This window comes from Solanum pennellii, chromosome 1, assembly GCF_001406875.1.
Source record: "Solanum pennellii chromosome 1, SPENNV200".
NCBI lineage: Eukaryota > Viridiplantae > Streptophyta > Magnoliopsida > Solanales > Solanaceae > Solanum > Solanum pennellii.
This window is the reverse complement of record NC_028637.1, coordinates 3,105,083-3,124,756: the sequence shown is the minus strand read 5'-3', so window position 1 is coordinate 3,124,756 and position 19,674 is coordinate 3,105,083. Positions and strand designations below refer to the sequence as shown.

The 19,674-nt window shown below is 31.7% G+C and overlaps 2 protein-coding genes across 2 annotated transcripts; both read right to left on the bottom strand.

The window, feature by feature from the left end:
• Positions 1–2,197: 2,197 nt before the first annotated feature.
• Positions 2,198–6,992, bottom strand: LOC107016585 (mediator-associated protein 2-like). The gene is made up of 6 exons (XM_027914044.1): positions 6,939–6,992; positions 6,134–6,175; positions 4,928–4,987; positions 3,740–3,818; positions 3,505–3,588; positions 2,198–2,769 (listed from the first exon to the last, which is right to left on the bottom strand). Exons 1-6 carry the CDS (start codon positions 6,990–6,992, stop codon positions 2,432–2,434), a joined length of 657 nt encoding a protein of 218 aa, XP_027769845.1. The 3' UTR covers positions 2,198–2,431.
• A 3,459-nt stretch (positions 6,993–10,451) lies between these two features.
• LOC107008511 (calcium-dependent protein kinase 34-like) lies at positions 10,452–17,604 on the bottom strand. Its single transcript, XM_015207578.2, has 8 exons — positions 16,162–17,604; positions 15,118–15,261; positions 13,656–13,808; positions 12,497–12,612; positions 12,219–12,386; positions 11,860–11,987; positions 10,864–10,963; positions 10,452–10,766 (listed from the first exon to the last, which is right to left on the bottom strand). The coding sequence occupies exons 1-8, from the start codon at positions 16,865–16,867 to the stop codon at positions 10,662–10,664; spliced, it is 1,620 nt and encodes a 539-aa protein (XP_015063064.1). The 5' UTR covers positions 16,868–17,604; the 3' UTR covers positions 10,452–10,661.
• Positions 17,605–19,674: the final 2,070 nt, after the last annotated feature.

Here is a 19,674-nt window from a genome sequence, read left to right as displayed (position 1 = left end):
AGTACCCCCTCAACTTATGTCCGAAATCTCAGAGACAAACTTATACTATACTAAGGTCCTATTAACCCCCTGAACTTATTTTATTAATAATTTTCCATCCCTTTTCGACTTACGTGACACAATCTTGTGGGCCCAACGATGGTCGACTTTTTTTTCCAAGCTAGTGTCACGCAAGCCGAAAAAGAGTAGAAAATTACTTATAAAATAAGTTTAGGGGGTAAATATGACATTAGTATAGTATAAGTGTGTCTCTGGAATTTCGGGCATAGGTTGAGGAGGTACTTGTGCATTTTCCCTATTTAATTCAATACCACTTCAAATTTATCAAATAGTTATTTTACAATTAATGAAATAATTTAATATCGTTTAATTAATATCACTTTAAAATAAATTTTGTGAATAAATATTGGACCGTACATGATAGGGGATCTTCGTACCTAGTTTAATTGATAGAACAACTTGATGTATTAAGCTTTTGTTATGTATGCGAGTGATTTTGAAGAATCGATGAATAATACAAATTTATTATATGTAACTATATTTTATATTTTCATAATTCAAACTCATGAGCTTCTGATCATATAACCGTTATTCTATTTACATACTTTTAAAAAGGTAATATACTTTCGTTATATATATATAACATTAGATTTATGTTTTATTTGACTTTTTTTATCATAACACGTACTTTATCTGTTCATTTTTATTTGTCACTTATTCCTAAAACAAAATTTCATTATTATTTGTCATTTTCAACAAATCAAGAAAAAATAATTATTTATTTCATGATTTGTCCTTAGCATTAAATACTATTCTCCAAATCTTTTTTCAAAACTTGATATTACTTCCGTTCACTTTTAGTTGTCATGATTTCATTTTTGTAGAATCACACAATAAGTACTTTGACTAATATTTTACGTTGTATTTATTGATCATATTAATATGCAATAAATTGAAATTTATTGTACTTTTCGTATGGTTTGTAAATATCTAAGTTTTTTTTTGTTTAAAATATCGAATTATTATAATCTAGTTTCACTTTAAAAAATAATCAAATTGACTTTCGAAATGCGCAATATGATAATTAAAAGTGGATGGAGAGAGTACTAAAAACCATCATTTAGTGGAATAATAAAATAAACTACATATATCAATAATAATTTTCTTAATAAATATATCAAATCGAACAACAACAAGTAAAAATGCTCCTATTTATATTTATAAATATTAATTGCTCCACTTTTGCTTTGGTTGTTACTCTTGCTCAATTAATTACGCATTTAGTAGATCATTAATTTCCATTTTGACTAATTAAATGTCATAAAGTCGTTATCCACCTAAGTTTATTTGAAAAGTTTGAAGGGTTGATTTTTCCTTAAATCTAAAAAACTATTCACCCTCTTTTAATAAATATTTTAGAATCTTAGTCAAACTGTTTATTTTAGAAAGCATTTTTTTAAATTGTTTTTTGGGAAAGTGTTTTTTTAAAATAATATTTTTTGTTTGGCTCATTTGTTTGAAAAGTATTTTTGATAAATAAATTGTGTTTGACTAATTCTTTTAAGAGTCAAAGTATGAAAAAAGATAAACATCAATATACGTTTAATATTGAAATTATTTTATACAGGGAAACCATTTTCAATATGAAAAAAACTTACCCGCACCAGGTGTTTACACTAAATTCATTATTATGTAATTTACTCCTTCCGTCCAGAAATGTTTGTCATGTTGCGCTTATCGAAAGTCAATTTGATTAATTTTCAAAGGTAAATTAGATCACATTAATTCGATATTTTAATCAAAAAAATTAGATATTCTAAAACTATATGGAAAGTACTATAAATTACAATTTTTTTGCATATTAATATGATGAAAAAATACATCTTAAAATGTTAGTCAAAATTTTTATATTTTGACTCTAAAAATAAAAACCATGACAAACAATAACCGACGGAGGGAGTAATGAAATAGAACACATGTTAATTAATTAAGATTGAATAAAATGAAATATAAATTTAAACATGCGGCATGTATGTATTGAATTGGTGCAAACACCTTATGTGGGTAAATTTTACCCTGTAAATATCTACAATAAAATTTTCAATTGACTTTTTTTAATTACATTTAATTATTAAACCCTTTTTTGGTTGGGCCAAAATCTTAATTTGCTGTTTTTTTTTCTTTCTAATCTTGCAAATATTTTGAAATTATTTTTTTCCAGTCCAAAGTTTGATTTGGAGTGTTTAAAAGAACAATTCTATGCTTATCCATGTATTGTTAACAAAGCACACAAGCTATGGCACAAAAGCCTCATACATTTACTTATCATAAGAGAGAAACTAATGCGTTGAATGGTTAACGCGCTCTAGAGCAGCTAGAAAGAGATTCTTTAACCAAAAATAATTCGATTTATAACACTCGAGGCAGCACTTCAACCATCAGTTTTCCTTTTTTTCTTTGATTTTTTATCTCGAGAGTGATCGAAGGATCCTGAAGAGGTTAATACACTACGACCACTTTTGCCCGAATCTTGAACAGATTGGCCATCACTGTGTTTTCTAATGGTCGATTTGGATGAACTCCCTGATCGCATAATACTCCGCGTCCTAGTACTTTGACTAGGAGTTGCAAAACGACGAGAAGAATTGGTCAATGTAGTAGTACCTGATGATCTCTGAGCCATCATCTGCTTCAAGTTTATGCTGTTCTGTTTAAGCTCACTTGGTTCCGGGTAGTGGATAAGGGAAACACGTCGCGAAATTTTGCCATCTGCCAAAACATGCAAAAGCATTATAATTGGTGCAATTAACCATCTCACATGATGCTTACTGCTCAACAATTATAACAGTGAGGGAGAAAGGATCATAGTATAGTTTCGTAAACAGGATAGTCTTCATAAAACAGGATAGTCTTAAACATCAGAGAGAGTCTTGAAGAAGTGGACACTAATTGACATATGATTATACTGTTTGAATGCAGTCCATGCTCGACTCTGTGTGCAATCTTTCGAGAACAATTTCCTTGATAAATAAAAGCTGGAGTCATAGGTACAGTCTAGGCGCAAATATCTTACACGTAAAAGTTCTTTATATTGCTCACTAGAACAACTTCAGAACAGATCACTGTTAAAATCTGCTCAAACGCCTTAATTTTGTGCTTGAATGGGAAATTAACAGCATTGGATCATATAGAGGTTTACATTAAGGAATAACAATAAGCTCTACCAAAAATATAAACAGAAGATCATTAGTAGTTGGATTATGTGTAAGTTCCGCACAACTAAGAGAGAGCAGTAAAATTTCAATATGCAAACAAAACGAGCATGTCATATATTGAAATCATCAAAGATATTAAGTCACATTAGCTTTAGTATTCACATGACAACAACGCATCGTACAAACATAATGGTTTGTACCATGCAGAATTGCATGTTTTGAGTATTGCAAGATCATGAGTGAATAAGCAGACAAATAGACAGCAAAATGCAAAGGAACTAAGAGTTACCAATTTTTGGCTCAGACTGGGAAGATAGAAAGACTACCGCATCTGGGTCTTGTGCTCTACAACTGACCACTTCATATGATTTACCTGTTATAAAAACAACAATTGAGCAAGATGTTAATAAATTAAGAGCATCTTTCGTTATATTTTAAAAAGGCTGATATGACTACTAGATTTGTTGAGGTGGGGAGACAAAAACTCAATTATATGTAAATGTTATTCTTCAGACTATACTTGCCAGATGAATCCTCAAAACTGCCTATATGCCCATAATGATGGAGCTTCAACGAAACTTCTTGCCCATCAAGACCTGGATGCTGGAGTAGCCGATTGGAAATGTCATAACTCAGAACCGTAAATGACAAGGAATGAAAAATGTATTTACAACCTCAAGTGCACAATCATTCTCATTCCATCCAAAATCATAGTAAATCTCATAAGTAAACTCTCTTTTTTTTAGAAACTAGGGAAGGATGGTTAATTTTTACATGGCTTGTCCCAGAAAAGGAAATAGAGAGAGACAGAAAATCTCTTCACTTAGAGAACATGGCATCTGATTTTCTACCCTGAGATCTCTTATTTGCTCCCTGCATTTATGAAGGAAAGGAAAAACTTTGTCTCACTTTCGCCGACATTTTGTATTCCTTTCCCTTTCTCACTTTCCAAACAAAACTTCAAGGATTATAAGATTATCTTCTAGAAGAAAAGATGCACAAATGCCCTAGTGGAGAGCGAGAGGTTGGCTATAGGGAATGTGCAGAGAGGTAGAGGCAAAGAAGATGCACATACGCCCCAATGAGAAGTGAGAGGTTGACTATAGTGGATGTTAGGAGAGGTAGACTGAAGAAGCTATGGGAAGCGGTAGTTAGACAAGACATGGACCAGCTATAACTTACAAATGACATGACCCTGGCTAGGAAGATATGGAGGTAGAGTAAAAGGTTAATAGGTCGAGCCTTGTCTAGTTACATTTCTAGTATTGTTATTATTCTTCGATTTAGTATTACCCGATGTTTCATTTTCATCTACCGTTCTCTTCTCATTGTTTTCCGCATGACTTCTTTGCGATTGTATTTGCTTTACATACTTGTTTTTTTGTCACGACCCAATTTCTCGAGCCATGAAGGCACCTACTATAACCCATCAGTAGGTAAGCCAAACCACAACCCAGAACCACACATAATGGGTGTGAGGGTAGAAACTAAACAAGACTAAGAAAAATTACTATAACAACATAAGCAAACCAAAACATAAATGCAATAAAGGATCCCTCCCAGAACCTGGAAGTCACTAATACAGAGCTACCAACAAAACGAGTACAAGTCCCAACAGTGGACCACCGAAACTAGACTGTCTCGAAAAGTAAAAGACAAGTCTTTATATAAACAGATGGAGACTGAAATAGTACAAAACCCTGTGTGCTCACCCCTGTCTCCAGACCAGAAATTCTCCAAACTCGATCAACGCTGACTACTGGTGCTCGGACCTGCATCACGAAAATAGATGCAGAGTGTAGCATGAGTACCAAATAACAGGTACCCAGTAGGCATCATAGGCCGACTGAACTAGAAAAGTAAAGCACTATGAAAAGACGAAATCACAAAACTAGAGGTCAAGAACGGAAGGCTAAGTAACACAATAATGCACACGAGTGTATAAAGATCTAACTAAATTAATATAAATAAGCTAACTACACCTAACTGGACCCACCATAAGCCCAGAAGGTACACTCGTGCACAAGTTTAAATAAAAACCCGAACGGACCCCCATAAGTCCGACGCGTACACAAAATAACTATAACTTAAGGAGAATAGAACTCGAGGCCAAAGAACACCGAACCAAAAAGTAGAATCTGACGGTACGGAGGTCGGGCCTTGAACCGGACACTCACCAGAATTACACAAGTAGCCAATTGCAAAATATAAGTAACTGAGGCCGGACCTCTAACCGGATGCTCTACATACTTGAGGCCGGACCTCTAACCGGATGCTCTACATAAGTATGTGGATGGTCGAGGCCGGACCTTAAATCCGGATACCCGACAAAGATGTCGATATAGCATGCTGAAAGAGTCTTTATCTATCCATAATCATATAAACCCATGGAACACCATCCAGACTTAGCTAATCAATGTAAGACCTTACAGTCGAATAGAAACTCAACTTTGAATCACGGAGCGGAATTCATTGTCACTGACGTAACTCGAGAAGCCGTAACATCTAAGAAATAAGAGTAACTATCGCTAGAGCAAGCTCATCGTCTAGCTAAATACCAAACTATCAGACTCAAGTCTGCTACATCAGTCTACAAGGATTTAAGCCGGCCGAGCGACGTCGGGGCTAAACTAAGTCCTACCGACTTTGAATCATGCATTTCTAAGGAAAACCCTAGTCAAACCTAAACTAAGGCTCAACATACTTCTGACAACCAGTATTCAAACATACAAGTAATTCATATAGCAAAGAAGGTCAATATAAACATGCTCACAGTTACCCGATAATTCTCAGAACAAGGCCGAAAATATAATTTTTAACACCTATGCATGATCCAATAACTACCCAACCCAAATTCCAACTAATCAACATGCATTCACATGTTCGAGTTCAGTCTAAGAAGAGAAACCATAGCCTACCTGAACGCAGATCACGCGCGCTCCAAAATTCACTCCCCGGATCTTTTACTTTCTAAAAGGCCTCGAAACGTTGATACACTATCAGAAATAGAGTCACAACGTTATTACAGTCATTTAAACACTAAAATTGCAAGAAACGGAGACGGGTCAATTTCACGGTCAAAATGGAAAAAATGGGATCCGCGTTGAGAAATCCCGAATTAACCCCAAATAAAAGTCCTAAATAACTCTCGAAACTTGTATAGCAGAATGGAGCACAATTCAGGACTCAAGACGGTCCCAACATTAACATGCAACAAAAAAAACCCAAATCCTAAGCTAAAAATCAGCAACAATGGCAGCAGCTACTTACCAGATTTTACCAAAAATGAAGCTCCAACAGCCAAAACCAATCACACCACGACGATCCTCACGAAAAACCCCACAATATAGGCTCTTGAATCACTTGATTCGGACCTAAAATGGCCAAGAAATCACCTTCTGAAATTTCCCAAAACTTGTGCTCGAAAATGAGCTATGACAGCATTTAAAACCCAAAATTTACCTCAAATCGTGTCCCCAAATCAGATTCCAAGCTCACCAATGTGTTGCCCTCGAAAAATCTCACAACTTAGCCTTTTGAATCGCCCAATTCGGAGTTGTATCGCTCAAGATATCAAGTTCCAAAGTAAAACATAAAGCTGAAAGTTGGGGTTTTTATAGGGGCTGCACCAGATTCAGCTTTGCCTACTTTCTTTAAAGTCTCCGACGGGTGCTCGGAATCCGTTCGGAACCTGATAAAAATAAAATAGATATGCTACCCTACCAAAGTCGACATTCCGGACTCAAAGGCGCAGTCGAAATTTTCATCAGAGGTCATCTCGATAAAATGTGGGTCCCACTTCCATTGGCCATTTTAAGTCAAAAACCACAAAAGGGCTCGGAAAAATATCAAAAACCTCAAAACCCGAAAGAAGGGTCAAACTAGACCAAACTCGACATTCCGGAGCTAACCGCGCTGACGGAATTCTCATCCGAGCGCGTTTACTCAGAATGTTGACTAAAGTCAAACTTAGCCTTTAAACTTAAAGTTAAAACGCCTAATCCCACCAACTCACACTGAAAACTTTGGGAGTCATGTCGACAATGCTACTGGACTAAAATGACCCTTCCGGAACTGATGGAATCGTCAGAATTGGATTCTGATGTCATCTTCTTGAACTTTTGATCGAAAATGATCGTTCAAGGTTCATAAGCTTCAAAAATACTAAAGCTCACACAATAACAAAACGAATGACCAGGTGACCGATCTGTCAGTCCCAGCAAGTCATAAATGACTTAGAATCGCTGTAGGAACGCTCTAAACGATGTACAGAAGATAAAACACTAAAAATGACAATAAGGGTCATTACATTTTTATACGCTTTACTTGAATCAAGAATCTATTTGCTTTACATACTTGTTTCATTTTCATCTACCGTTCTCTTCTCATTGTTGTATGATGAAGAAATTCATATTTTCTTTGAATACGTAACTAAGGTCTCATAGATAAAGAAAAAGAGAGACAATAATGTACATCAAACTATGATAATGTGAGAAATGTCCTTAGAGACTATGAACATGTAAGAAAAGAATATCATCTTTTGTGCACTAACACACATAGATTTTGAAATGAACTTGTTCCGATATTATTTTAATTGTCACTTGAATGATTGGGGAAAAAAGAATGCACCTTATTGCATCCTAAAATTATAAGAACAATAAATTCTCATGAATCTTACTTGATTAAAGGGTCACTGTATAAGCCAGAGCTCAGTTGAGTCCGCAATGTTAAGATTGACAAGTGAATCCTTTTTTACCTCCTCAAATTCCGGGGGTGGTTTGTAGCTCAGTTCATTCAGAGCATCCATAATGATAGAATATAATCAATAAGAGCACTTGAAAATGGCAGACAAAACAGCTCCTGAACGAAAGGTTTACACAGAAAAACATGAACAACGTAAGCTAACTCGAAAATTTTAAAATCTTTCGAGAGTTGAAAAGAACTAATAGCAACGTATTTAAAAGAACTAATAGCAACGTATTTAAAAGAACTAATAGCAAAGTAGTGTAAGACATATACGCAAGAAACCGTAACATTAACAACAAGCTGCAGTCAATTAAACACAGTAAACTATTGGTATAGATGATAATCATAAATCCAAATCCCATCAGCTGAATATATCAGCAAGCAAATTCAGTTATAAAAATTCTTTTCCAGTCATGCTCAACTGCCTCATAGTTAAATAAAAAATTTGCTTCTAATCTAACACTAAGCGAGATTCAGTGTCAATCAAATGCCCGATAAATCCTTGTTCTAATAAACTTTATAATTAATTCCAGTAACATTAATTACTAATTTGTGTGTCTTACTCCTAATCAGATGCAATACATGTGTATTAATATTAGAAAATGAGAAAATATTCCTTACATTTGAGATTGCAAAATGGGGAATCAAGCAAAAACTTCACATTAATCAGCAAGTAAGTATTATTATTGACGATATCTCACTGAGATTTCAAAGTAACAACAAGTTTACAACGTTCAATCAGCAAACGTTAATCGATTTCAATGGAATTATTGTTCAAGTCTAGATTTAATCCTACAAAATAAGTTTTCACGGTGCTGAAATCACCGGAGAATAGTCTTAGAATTTTCGAAAATTAAAAAACCCTACCTCCGACGTGCAGTGCCGCTGCAACTTCCGGTGCTGTTGCGAGGTGAGAGAGGGACGGCGCTGCTCGATGTGGTGTTGTAGAAAATTAATGATTAATAGGTATATTTTTAAGAGAAAGTGGATAAATATATTTCGAACTATCGTAAATGGTATGCAGATATTTTCGTCTTATTTTAGGAACATTGATATTTCTAAAGTCTAAAAATTAGAGTATGTATACTTTTTATACTAACGGAAATATATGTGTCATAATTTTATCCACCGACCGAACATCGGATGGATGGATAAGATTGCGTCACGTGTACATATTTGGTCTCTCGTTAGAATAAAGGGCATATATGCTCTAGTTTGGAGTACAGGCATCAACGTTTCAAAAGTATAACGGAGGGTATCTGCATATCATTATGATAGTTCGGAGATATATTTATCCTTTTTTACTTTTTTTAAAAGGCTTTAGAGATCGATTTTATTAAAAATAATTAAATAAAATATACTGACCTCCGGACGTTGATATCAGCTGAACTTTAATAATAATAAAATTAATCATGTTAAATTGATATTCAAAGGAATTTTGTTCTTTTGATAATTGTATTACCGACCATTACAGGTTGGTTTTAATAAAACTAATTAAACAAAAATAAAGATATCGACCTCTAGTAGTCACTTTATAAATATTTTAATGAAAATTAATTTAATTAAGTAATTTTTCACATAATCGTCCTCCAGAGGACGGTTTAATTAAATTTACTATAATTATTTTTCATTTTTTCATATTTAATTGAGATAAAATGAAATATTATTATTTATTAATTAATTCAATATTGACTACAAGCGATCTGTATTTCTTGTATTTATTTATTTTTCGTGAAAATTATCAACCTCCGGATGTCTATATGTGGTTTTTTTACATTTTTTTTTCTTACACAAAATTTGATTTCAGGGTGTCGGTTTTCTTTAAAAATTTATTTTATATTTTTTAAAAACAATACCAACTTCCATTGGAAGTAGATAATTTTGAGGTTAGTATTCACAGTTTTTTTAGTAGTGACTTTTAATTTATTTTATTTTTTTTACATTTGAGCAGGGTAGTTGAAACGGAGGCTAGCATTATCCACTTTTCTTAGTCAGAGTATGGGCTTGGGCTTCGGTGATAATGTTTGATAAGAACCATTCGCTAAAGCTTATATGTAAGTTCTACATCGTGATGGTCAAACTTATTTTGTTGTATGGGGCAAAATGTTAGTCAGTCATGAACACACACATTAAGAAGATGAAGACCGTGACAATGAGAATACTCTGATGAATATGTGAGTATGCTAAGATAGATGAGATTAGAAATAATATTATACGTGACAAGGTTGGAGTGACCTCTGTGGGGATATGATCAGGAAAGCGAGTCGAGATGGTTAGGACGTATAAAGAAAATGTGCTCAAATTAATATACTAGTTAGGAGGTGTGAGAGGTTTTCGATAGCAGGCTATACGACATGTAAAGTAAGCTAAAAAAACTTGTGTGAGGATATTAGATAGAATATGACACATTTTTATCTTACGAAGGACTAATTTTAGATTAAAAGTGGTGAAGGTCGAGAATCAGAATAAAATTGCACGACACATCATATCTCGAGCAGGGGAAAACAAGGTTTGCTTTAGTAGTTGAGCATTTACATTATCAATTGATAAGTTGTGGATTTAAATCACGTTAAAAATAAATGAAAATACTATTGATCTTTCTGTACCTGATGAAATAAAAGTCGTGTCCAAATCAAACCACCCTTAAAACCAAATTGTATTTTTCATACATTTTTTTCATTGATGATGAAATTAATTACTTTATGCTACAAATGAATCCCTTCTTTTTCTTGGATTCATTGTTGCTGCCTCTGGATTTCCTTTCTTCATCATAGCTACAAATTCATCATAATTAATTCGACCATCCTAAAAAAAAACAAACATTATGATCAATAAATCGCGAAATTAATTAATAATTGCGAAATTGATTATGTATATAATTTGTTGTTTAATTTTGACTTACATGATCAGTGTCAACTTCCTTAATGATTTCCCTCAGATCATTTTCATCATCCATACCAAATTCTCTAAGAGCTTGCTCTAACTCTTCTCTTGATATATATCTAAGGAAACAAAAAATAACATTCGTAATTGAGAATACATCGAATTTCAATATTCAAGTAAAAGACAACTCATTGCACTAAGCATCGACATTCATGCAAGGTATGGAGAATAATCGCACGCACCCCAAGGGGTGTGATATAAACAACCTATAATGATACAAATATACGATTGATTTCATTACTCAAACTCACTAAGGAATCTGATGCAGACAACCTATACTATTACAAGTATCAGTGACTGATTTCACAGCTCGAACTTATGAGGGATGTGATGCAGACAATCTATGTTGATGCAAGTATCTGATTTCACAGCTCGAACTCACTAAAGGGTGTGATGCAGACAACCTATGTTGAGACAAATATCGATGACTAATCTCACAGCTCGAACTCATAAGGGGTTTGATATAGATAGCCTATACTCATACAAGTATCAATGACTGATTTCACAACTCAATCTTATGAGGGATGTGATGCAGACAATCTATGTTGATGCAAGTATCTGATTTCACAGCTCGAACTCACTAAAGGGTGTGATACAGACAACCTATGTTGAGACAAGTATCGATGACTAATCTCACAGCTCGAACTCATAAGGAGTTTGATATCGATAGCCTATACTGATACAAGTATCAATGACTGATTTCACAACTCGAACCTATGAGGGATGTGATGCAGACAATCTATGTTGATGCAAGTATCTGATTTCACAGCTCGAACTCACTAAAGGGTGTGATTGCAGACAACCTATGTTGAGACAAATATCAATGACTAATCTCACAGCTCGAACTCATAAGGGGTTTGATATAGATAGCCTATACTGATACAAGTATCAATGACTGATTTCACAGCTCGATAAAATTAAAAATAATCACATCTATGATAAAAAAAAAACTTACCCACTATGATCCTTATCAAAATATTGGAATGCAGTGTAAAGATGTTCTTCTCTATCCATTTTGTTCATGTGCACTGTTGCTGTGATGAACTCTTCATAGTCTATTGTTCCATTTCCATCAGCATCAGCCTAATTTTATTTTTTTTCCAATATATAAAACAAAAGGTAATTAATTAGCATTAGAATAATAATAAAAAAAATACTATGTCATGGTAAATAATTTAGGTTTAAAAAAATTAAAGAAAAAATCATTATTGAATATGTACATGTATTATTTTTTTAACTCATAAAAAGATAGTTCGAGTCAGTTATATATATATATCGTCAATATTCATTAAAATTCAAAATGATAAAACTTACTGCTTCCATTAGTTGTTTAATCTCATAATCAGATAATTTAGTCCCTTGTTTGGCTAATCCTTGTTTTAATTCCTCAAGTGTTATTGTTCCACTATTATCAGTATCCATATTTTTAAACATTTGCTTCAATCCCATAATTTCTTCTTCTGATAAACATCCTGCAATAACCTAAAAAAAAAATAAAAAATCAAAATAATTAATTTAGTCTATATTTGAAAATACTTAACATAATATCTGACGAATAAATTTTATAGCTAAACAGTAAAATACAGGATTACCCGAAGAGCAACTTTCTTGAATTTGTTCATAGCTCTAAATTGTTTGAGTCTATGTAATACAGCATTATCAAGAGGTGTGTCTGGTGCTTCTCCATCTTCTTTGATCCATGAATGATCTTAATATATATATATATATATATATACAACAATTTGTTAGACATGAACATGAAGGTTTTAAAAAATCTTAAAAATGGATATTATTATTATTTTATATAATATTAGTTGAATATATATTTTATTTAGTTTTTCATTTACACTATGTTTGGATCATTGTCATCCATTGTATTGTATTGTATCGTTACTATAGCTACAATGTTTGTTTTGATTGTTACTTAAAATGTATTGTACTGTATTGTTGAATTTCGTTGTTACGTAACATTGAAAACCCCTATTTTATGGAACAACCAATTTGGTGTGTTCCCATTGTTACTTAATTTCTTTTTTCAATTATATCTTTACATAATATTTCAAAATACTATTTTACCCTTCACCTTAATTATTTAAATCTAGTCAAACCTTCTATCCTAGAATAATTAAGGATATTTTAGTAAATTTTTAAACTACAATGCAATACAATACGATACAATCAAACCAAACAACTAAAATGTTATTAAACAACAACAAACAATACAGTCTAGCCAAACATTGTATCTACATACAATACAGTACAATAGCGTACAATACAATACATTATGAAACAATAGGTAACAATGATCCAAACAAAGTGTTAGTGTTTGATTCACCTTCAAGGCCCGACTAAAAAAAGATAAATCACTCATATCAAAGATGTTATAGTAAGGGCTCGAACCATATTCTTTAGTTAAAGATAAAAGAATGTTTATCATCCCGATCATCTCAATCTTGGTTGGTGTATATTAATATACAAAAAAATATGTATTAATTATGTATCGTTGTAGTTAAATATACAAAAGTTATATATATCCCTAGAAGTAATAAGTAGCGTGATCAATTCTACCAAAGATGACTTCATTTTAAGGGTTCGAAGCTGTAGTCTCTAATTAAGAGTAAAAGAGTATTTATCCCTCTTGGTTGATATATAAATATACAAAAATTATGTATCTTTGTAGTTAAATATACAAAAGTTTATATATATATTATATATATATATATATCAAAGTAATAAGTAAAAATAACTTACTTAGGACTTGCATAGCTGTTAACCTCTGCCTAGGGTCAACAGTTAACATCTTTCTGACTAGGTCTTTTGCTCCACTTGAAATTGAAGGCCATGGATCACTAGAAAAATCAATATGTCCATGTAATATTGCATTGAAAATTCCATTTTCATTTTCTGAAAAAAATAAATAAAAATAATTAAAAAATATTCAATGAATTTAACCTAGCTATTGTTATTTTTTCATTATATACGAGAACTATAATTTTTCATGATAGATTGATCCTATTCACTGTTAATTGTGCAGTTTTCTTTCAGTGACAAGACTTTCGCGTAATGGAAATATTAAGGTCTTTCACTTGAGGTCCCCTGTAAGTAGGGGCAAAGCTATAACCACCCCAGAGTATTTAACTGGACACCATTCTTCGGAAAATTACGTTATATATATAGCGAGAGTTGGACACGCTTGACAAAAGCTACACCCTGGTACAGTAGTAATGGGTGACCATTCGAATCAAGAAGTTCCAGGTTTGAACCTCAAAAAGCATAATATTTTTTATTTTATTTTGACAGCCATACACTATTATTCTTGGACACCCTTGATGAATTTTCTGGCTACGCCACTGCTTGTGAGTTGGGAAACCGTGTATTTCTTTTAGAAATCAATTTCCTAATTGTTCCAGAGCAACTAGAAAGAGATTTGCTTAACCAGAAAGAATTCGGTTCAAATGTACAAAATCTATCCAGAAGTTAGAGGTTTTAACCAAACTAAGCCATTATATAAAGCCATTCACCAAAATAATATGTTTTTTTAAAATTTTATAAAACTAGTATAAACGTATTTCACAGTAACGTTTTAGGATATATTTTATTTTTTAAAAGTTGATGGCGTCAGATTGATATACGTTACTCACAGTAACGTTTTACTTCTAAAACGTTACTCATAGTAACGTTTTAGGAGTAAAACGTTACTGAAAATAACGTTTTAGGAGTAAAACGTTACTTACAGTAACGTATATCAACCTAATGCTGTTAGTTTTTTTTTTTAAAAAAATACCCTAAAACGTTACCGTGAAATACGTTTATACTAGTTTTGTAAAATTTTAGAAAAATGTATTACTTTGGTAAATTATTTTATATAATGGCTTAGTTTGGTTAAAAATTCCAGAAGTTAACGTAACTCAATCATATTACTAAAAGGTAGTTCGGTGCACTAAGTCATGTCCACTGAAATAAGGCCTAAAATACAAACGAAATAAGTGTTTCCACGACTCTACTTTATTCACGGCGACGTATCTTCCTAACTAAGGAATGAAAAATTCTTTCTCATGTTATATCAATCCGAATTTCATTTCCGTCTGAGATAATTCTCAATAATGCACGTGACATTTGATCCAATAACACTTTATCATAATATCATAGCGCGGTATTCGAAGAAGGGTCGAATTTTTCTCAATAATTATATATGTAGTGGTGTAAATTTTACCTGCCCAAAAAGGAGGAACTCCACAAAGAAGAATATATAACATAACACCAATACTCCATATATCAACTTCTGGTCCATATCTTCTTTTCAATACTTCAGGTGCAATATAATATGCACTACCTACAATATCCTTAAATACATCTCCTGCACAAAAAAAATAAAAAATAAAATAATATAACTAAAATTTTCATATATATATATTTACAAGTTATTGAAAAATTGCTTAATAACACTAATTATAAGGAACACTTGACTAAATTATCCTTTATAAATGTTCCTTCATGCTGTAATTATATGTTTTTTAAGGAAAATAAATAGGTTTTTACTTATTTTCTTATGTCTGGTATAAGCAAAAAATTGTTATTCGTATTTGTGTATAATCTAGACAAATACTATAAAAGGTGAGATGGAGATAGAGGTGTAGGTGAGGTGGTGGGGATACGGGAACGGGGATCTGCATAAGATGTATTAGAGGTCGGGGAGAACACAATCAATATGAAATGTTATTTATGTAAAACTTATTTTCCATTCTTCCACTGGGAGAGTCATTTTTTTCTAGAGAGATTGTTTTCTTATGTCCGGTACCATGGTACGTAAGCAAAACATGTCATCCTAAATGTATTTGTATATAATATAGACAAATACTATAAAAGGTGAGACGAAGATAGAAGTGTACATGAGGTAGTGAGGGTACGCGGGCGAGGGGTGAACGTGAATTGTGCTGAAGGGTGGGGAGAACACAATCAATATATGAAATGTTATTATGAAACTTGTTTTCCATACTTCTACTGATAGAGTTATTTTCTCGTTATTCTTAAGAAACTGAACATGAGAAAATTGAAAAATGTTTTCCTCCTTATGGAACACATTTTATATTATGCCTTGTTGGAGTAAATACTAAATAGGGTAGAATTGCAACAAACCAAAAAACCCTAATTTTTTTCTTTCTAAATACATTTTTCATTGAAATCATCGCACCTAACGTCCAACCAATCATAATTTAGACTATAAAACGACAGATAAAAATGATCGATATATACATACCTTGCTTATAAAAGACGGAAAGACCAAAATCGGTAGCCTTAAGAGGTGCATTCTCATCTTTACTAAGTAGTAAAAAATTTTCAGGCTTCAGATCTCTATGTATAACTCCCATAGAATGACAAGTATCAACAATTTGAACAATTGTTCTTAACAACGAAGCTGCAGCGCGTTCTGTATAATGTCCTTTCGCGATAATTCTATCGAAAAGTTCACCACCAGCACATAATTCCATGACCAAATGTACACTATGTTTGTCTTCATAAGCTCCTTTAAGTTGTACAATGTTTTCTTGACCTGTTAAATGATGCATTATTTGTACTTCTCTTCTAACATCTTCAATATCTTCTTTGCTAACTAGTTTTCTCTTTGCTATTGTTTTGCATGCATATTGTTCATTTGTTTGTTTTTGTGTACATAAATGTGTTACACCAAATTGTCCTCTACCTAGTTCTTTACCTATAGTATATGTTGATCTAACATCTTCCATTGGTCTACCTAATACTAGTCCTATTGGTGATTGTTTTGAGGGTTTTGATGATGGACTTGGAGATGTTTTTGTTGGTGTTGTTGAACTTTGATCAAGATTGTTATGTTGTGTACATGAATTGTTTTCTACATTTTTAGGGTTGTTGATTTCATTGTTGTTGTTGTTGTTGGTTGTTTCATTTGGTTGTTGTTCTTCTCCACTAGAGCAACAATTCCCCATTTTTTATTTGGGGATAGAAAAGAAAAATGAAAAGTAATTAGAGAGAGATTACGTAAGGATAACAATTATTACGTCTCGATCTGAAATAGAATGAAGGAGATTTGAATAGATTTAAATGAAAAGTGAGGAAATTATGGAGAGATTCAGCAACGATGCAATGATAATAGTTGTTACGTCTTTAATCTCAAAAAGAGAGAACGAAATTAGAATGAACTCTTGAATGGAAATAAATGAAGGTGAAGAAACTACAAATAATTGGGAGAGATTTCAACAACGAAGACGTAATGACAACAATTATTACGCCTCAATCTTAAAAAGGAAAGAAGGAGATTAAAACAAACCTAAATGCATAGAAATGAAGGTGAGGAAATTACACAATAATGGAAAGAGATTCAACAACGACGTAACGAAAATAATTATTACGCCCTCAATCTCAGAAAGAAATTAAAAACAAACCTAAATGCAAATAAATGAAGGTGAAGAAACTACACCAATAATGGGGAGAGATCGATTTGACAACGACGTAATGTCAATAATTATTACGCTTCAATTTCAAACAGAGAGAATGAGGTTACAACAAACCTAAATGCAAAGAAATGAAGGTGAAAAAATTACAGAATAATTGAGAGGAGATTCAACAATATCGTAACGATAACAATTATTATGCCTCAATCTCAAACATAGAAAAAGAAAATTAATTAGAAAAACAAAAAAAATGTATTAGAATCAAACGAGTAAAAAATTAGGGGGTCAAGAAAAGAAATAATTATTGTTTAAAGAGATAATATTCATCATGAATTGTACTTAAGATTGATTGTGAGAAATTGTAGGAATAAAAAATAATGTTTTTTTTTTCTTTTCAATTTTTTGGTTTTCTTTCTTTTTTCTTTTTGAAAAAAATTAAATAAATTTCTTAGTGTTCCTAATTTGTTTTTATAAAGAGATGAAAAAAGAAATGTTTGTGATAAATATGGAGGGTTTAGAGTGCTTTTCGAAATTACTATTTTTAGTAAATAATAATTTTATTGTTTATAGTAAGTAAAGTTTAATAAACGTACACAGTAATTTGGGCAGGAGGAGTATTAAGAGCCTGTTTGGCTCAGCTTAAAAGCTGGTCAAACTGACTTAAAAGCTGATTTTTGACTTATTTAGCTGTTTGGCAATACTCAAAATAACTTATTTTAAGTTAAAAAAAACTTATTTTAAGCCAAATGTTAAAAGCTGGGGTATGGGTGCTTTTTTTTTTTAGCTTATACGCTGTTTTAAGTTGACCACATTTTTATCTTTTTGCCCTTAATATTTTTATACAATCTCCAAATTACCCACATAACCCTAACATCTCTTTCTTCTATTTTTCCCTTTTCACGTTTGGCATAGCAACTTCAGCACTTTTATCCAAACACATAACTGCTTATTTTAAAAATAAGTTTCAGCACTTTCAAAAGTACTTTTTTAAAGCTGCTTTTATTAAGCCCATCCAAACGGGCCCTAAATTTTAAAAATTATGTTAATTTTTTTTTGTCTAATATCTATAATAAAAGTTTTTTCATTACGAATTAATTAGAAATTTATATTGTAAAATATAATTTTTTTATCAAATTAACTCACTAAAAAAACACATGGTATTTGATTAAAATTGTTCAAATTATAAATAGATAGAAGAAGCTAATTACACAACTGCTATATTAGAGTATTAAAGCTTATTAATAACACTAATCACAATTATGAAAAATACCTATCACCTAATTTACATCTATAAAAGAAAATAGAGGGTGCAAAAATGGAGTTGTCTTCGTACTTTAAGGAAATATTTAGCCTTTTTACACTTATTAATCGGAAAAAAGAAAAAATATATTTCTAAACTATTATAAATAATATGCATATATATATATATATCTTGTCTTATACTTTGAGGTAGTATATATTTTTACCGTCATTACTTTAAGGCATAATGTCCCTAATCCAAATAGAACGACATGTGTCACCATTTAAACAGTTTATTCATATTTATTTTAAATTAATTTTTACCTAAAAATTAAGAAAATATCAGAGAAAATGTCCTGAATAGCCTCTTAAATGTAGAAGTAGGTCTAAAATAGTCTCTTAACTACACTTTTATCGATTTAATCCTTTAATTATTTAAAAACTTATCAGATTTCTTTCATTAGTATAAGCTATTTGTATTAATATTTAGAAAAATTATTTACATAGTATCACGTGTCGTTCCGTTTGGCTTAAGGATATATATGATCTAAAAGTATATCGATAAGTATATATTCAACCCAAAGAATAACATAATGTATATGTATATCATTTATAATAATTCGAGGATAAATTTATTTGTTTACCGCTTATTAATTGTCTAATTAGTGTGCTGTCAAGTAAGAACAAATTTAAATCAAACTGTTGGACGATACTCCTTCCGTTCACAATTAATTGTCATGATTTCCTTTTTAAAGTTAAACTATAAGAACTTTGATTAATATTTTACTATGTATATTATTACAATATTGATATGTAAAAAATTGCAATTTATAGTATTTTTCTTATAGTTTTTTAATATCTAATTTTTTTCTTAAAAAAATATCCATAACGTAATCTAACTCAACTTTAAATATTAATCAAATTAACTTTCGAGAAACGCAATATGACAAATAAAATGGAATAAGTAAATACATGTTTGTGATAAAATATTAGAGACGAACATATCCACTCAATTTGGGTAAAATATTTATATTTTTTCATAGAAAATTAATATAATTCATAGTGAAACAAACTATAGTCTATATGTATAAAATAACCCCCAC

Excerpts from the sequence above, each read along its gene's own strand:
- LOC107016585 (XM_027914044.1), bottom strand. The coding sequence starts at position 6,992 with ATGACCTCTGATGAAAATTTCGACTGCGCCTTTGAGTCCGGAATGTCG. Across the intron at positions 4,988-6,133 it reads CGCGCGTGATCTGCGTTCAG|GTCCGAGCACCAGTAGTCAG; the intron begins GTAGGCTATGGT and ends TTCGTGATGCAG. Across the intron at positions 3,589-3,739 it reads CAGTTTTGAGGATTCATCTG|GTAAATCATATGAAGTGGTC; the intron begins GCAAGTATAGTC and ends TTTTTATAACAG.
- LOC107008511 (XM_015207578.2), bottom strand. The coding sequence starts at position 16,867 with ATGGGGAATTGTTGCTCTAGTGGAGAAGAACAACAACCAAATGAAACA. Across the intron at positions 10,964-11,859 it reads TTTGATAAGGATCATAGTGG|ATATATATCAAGAGAAGAGT; the intron begins GTAAGTTTTTTT and ends TTGTTTCCTTAG. Across the intron at positions 10,767-10,863 it reads AGGAAGTTGACACTGATCAT|GATGGTCGAATTAATTATGA; the intron begins GTAAGTCAAAAT and ends GTTTTTTTTTAG.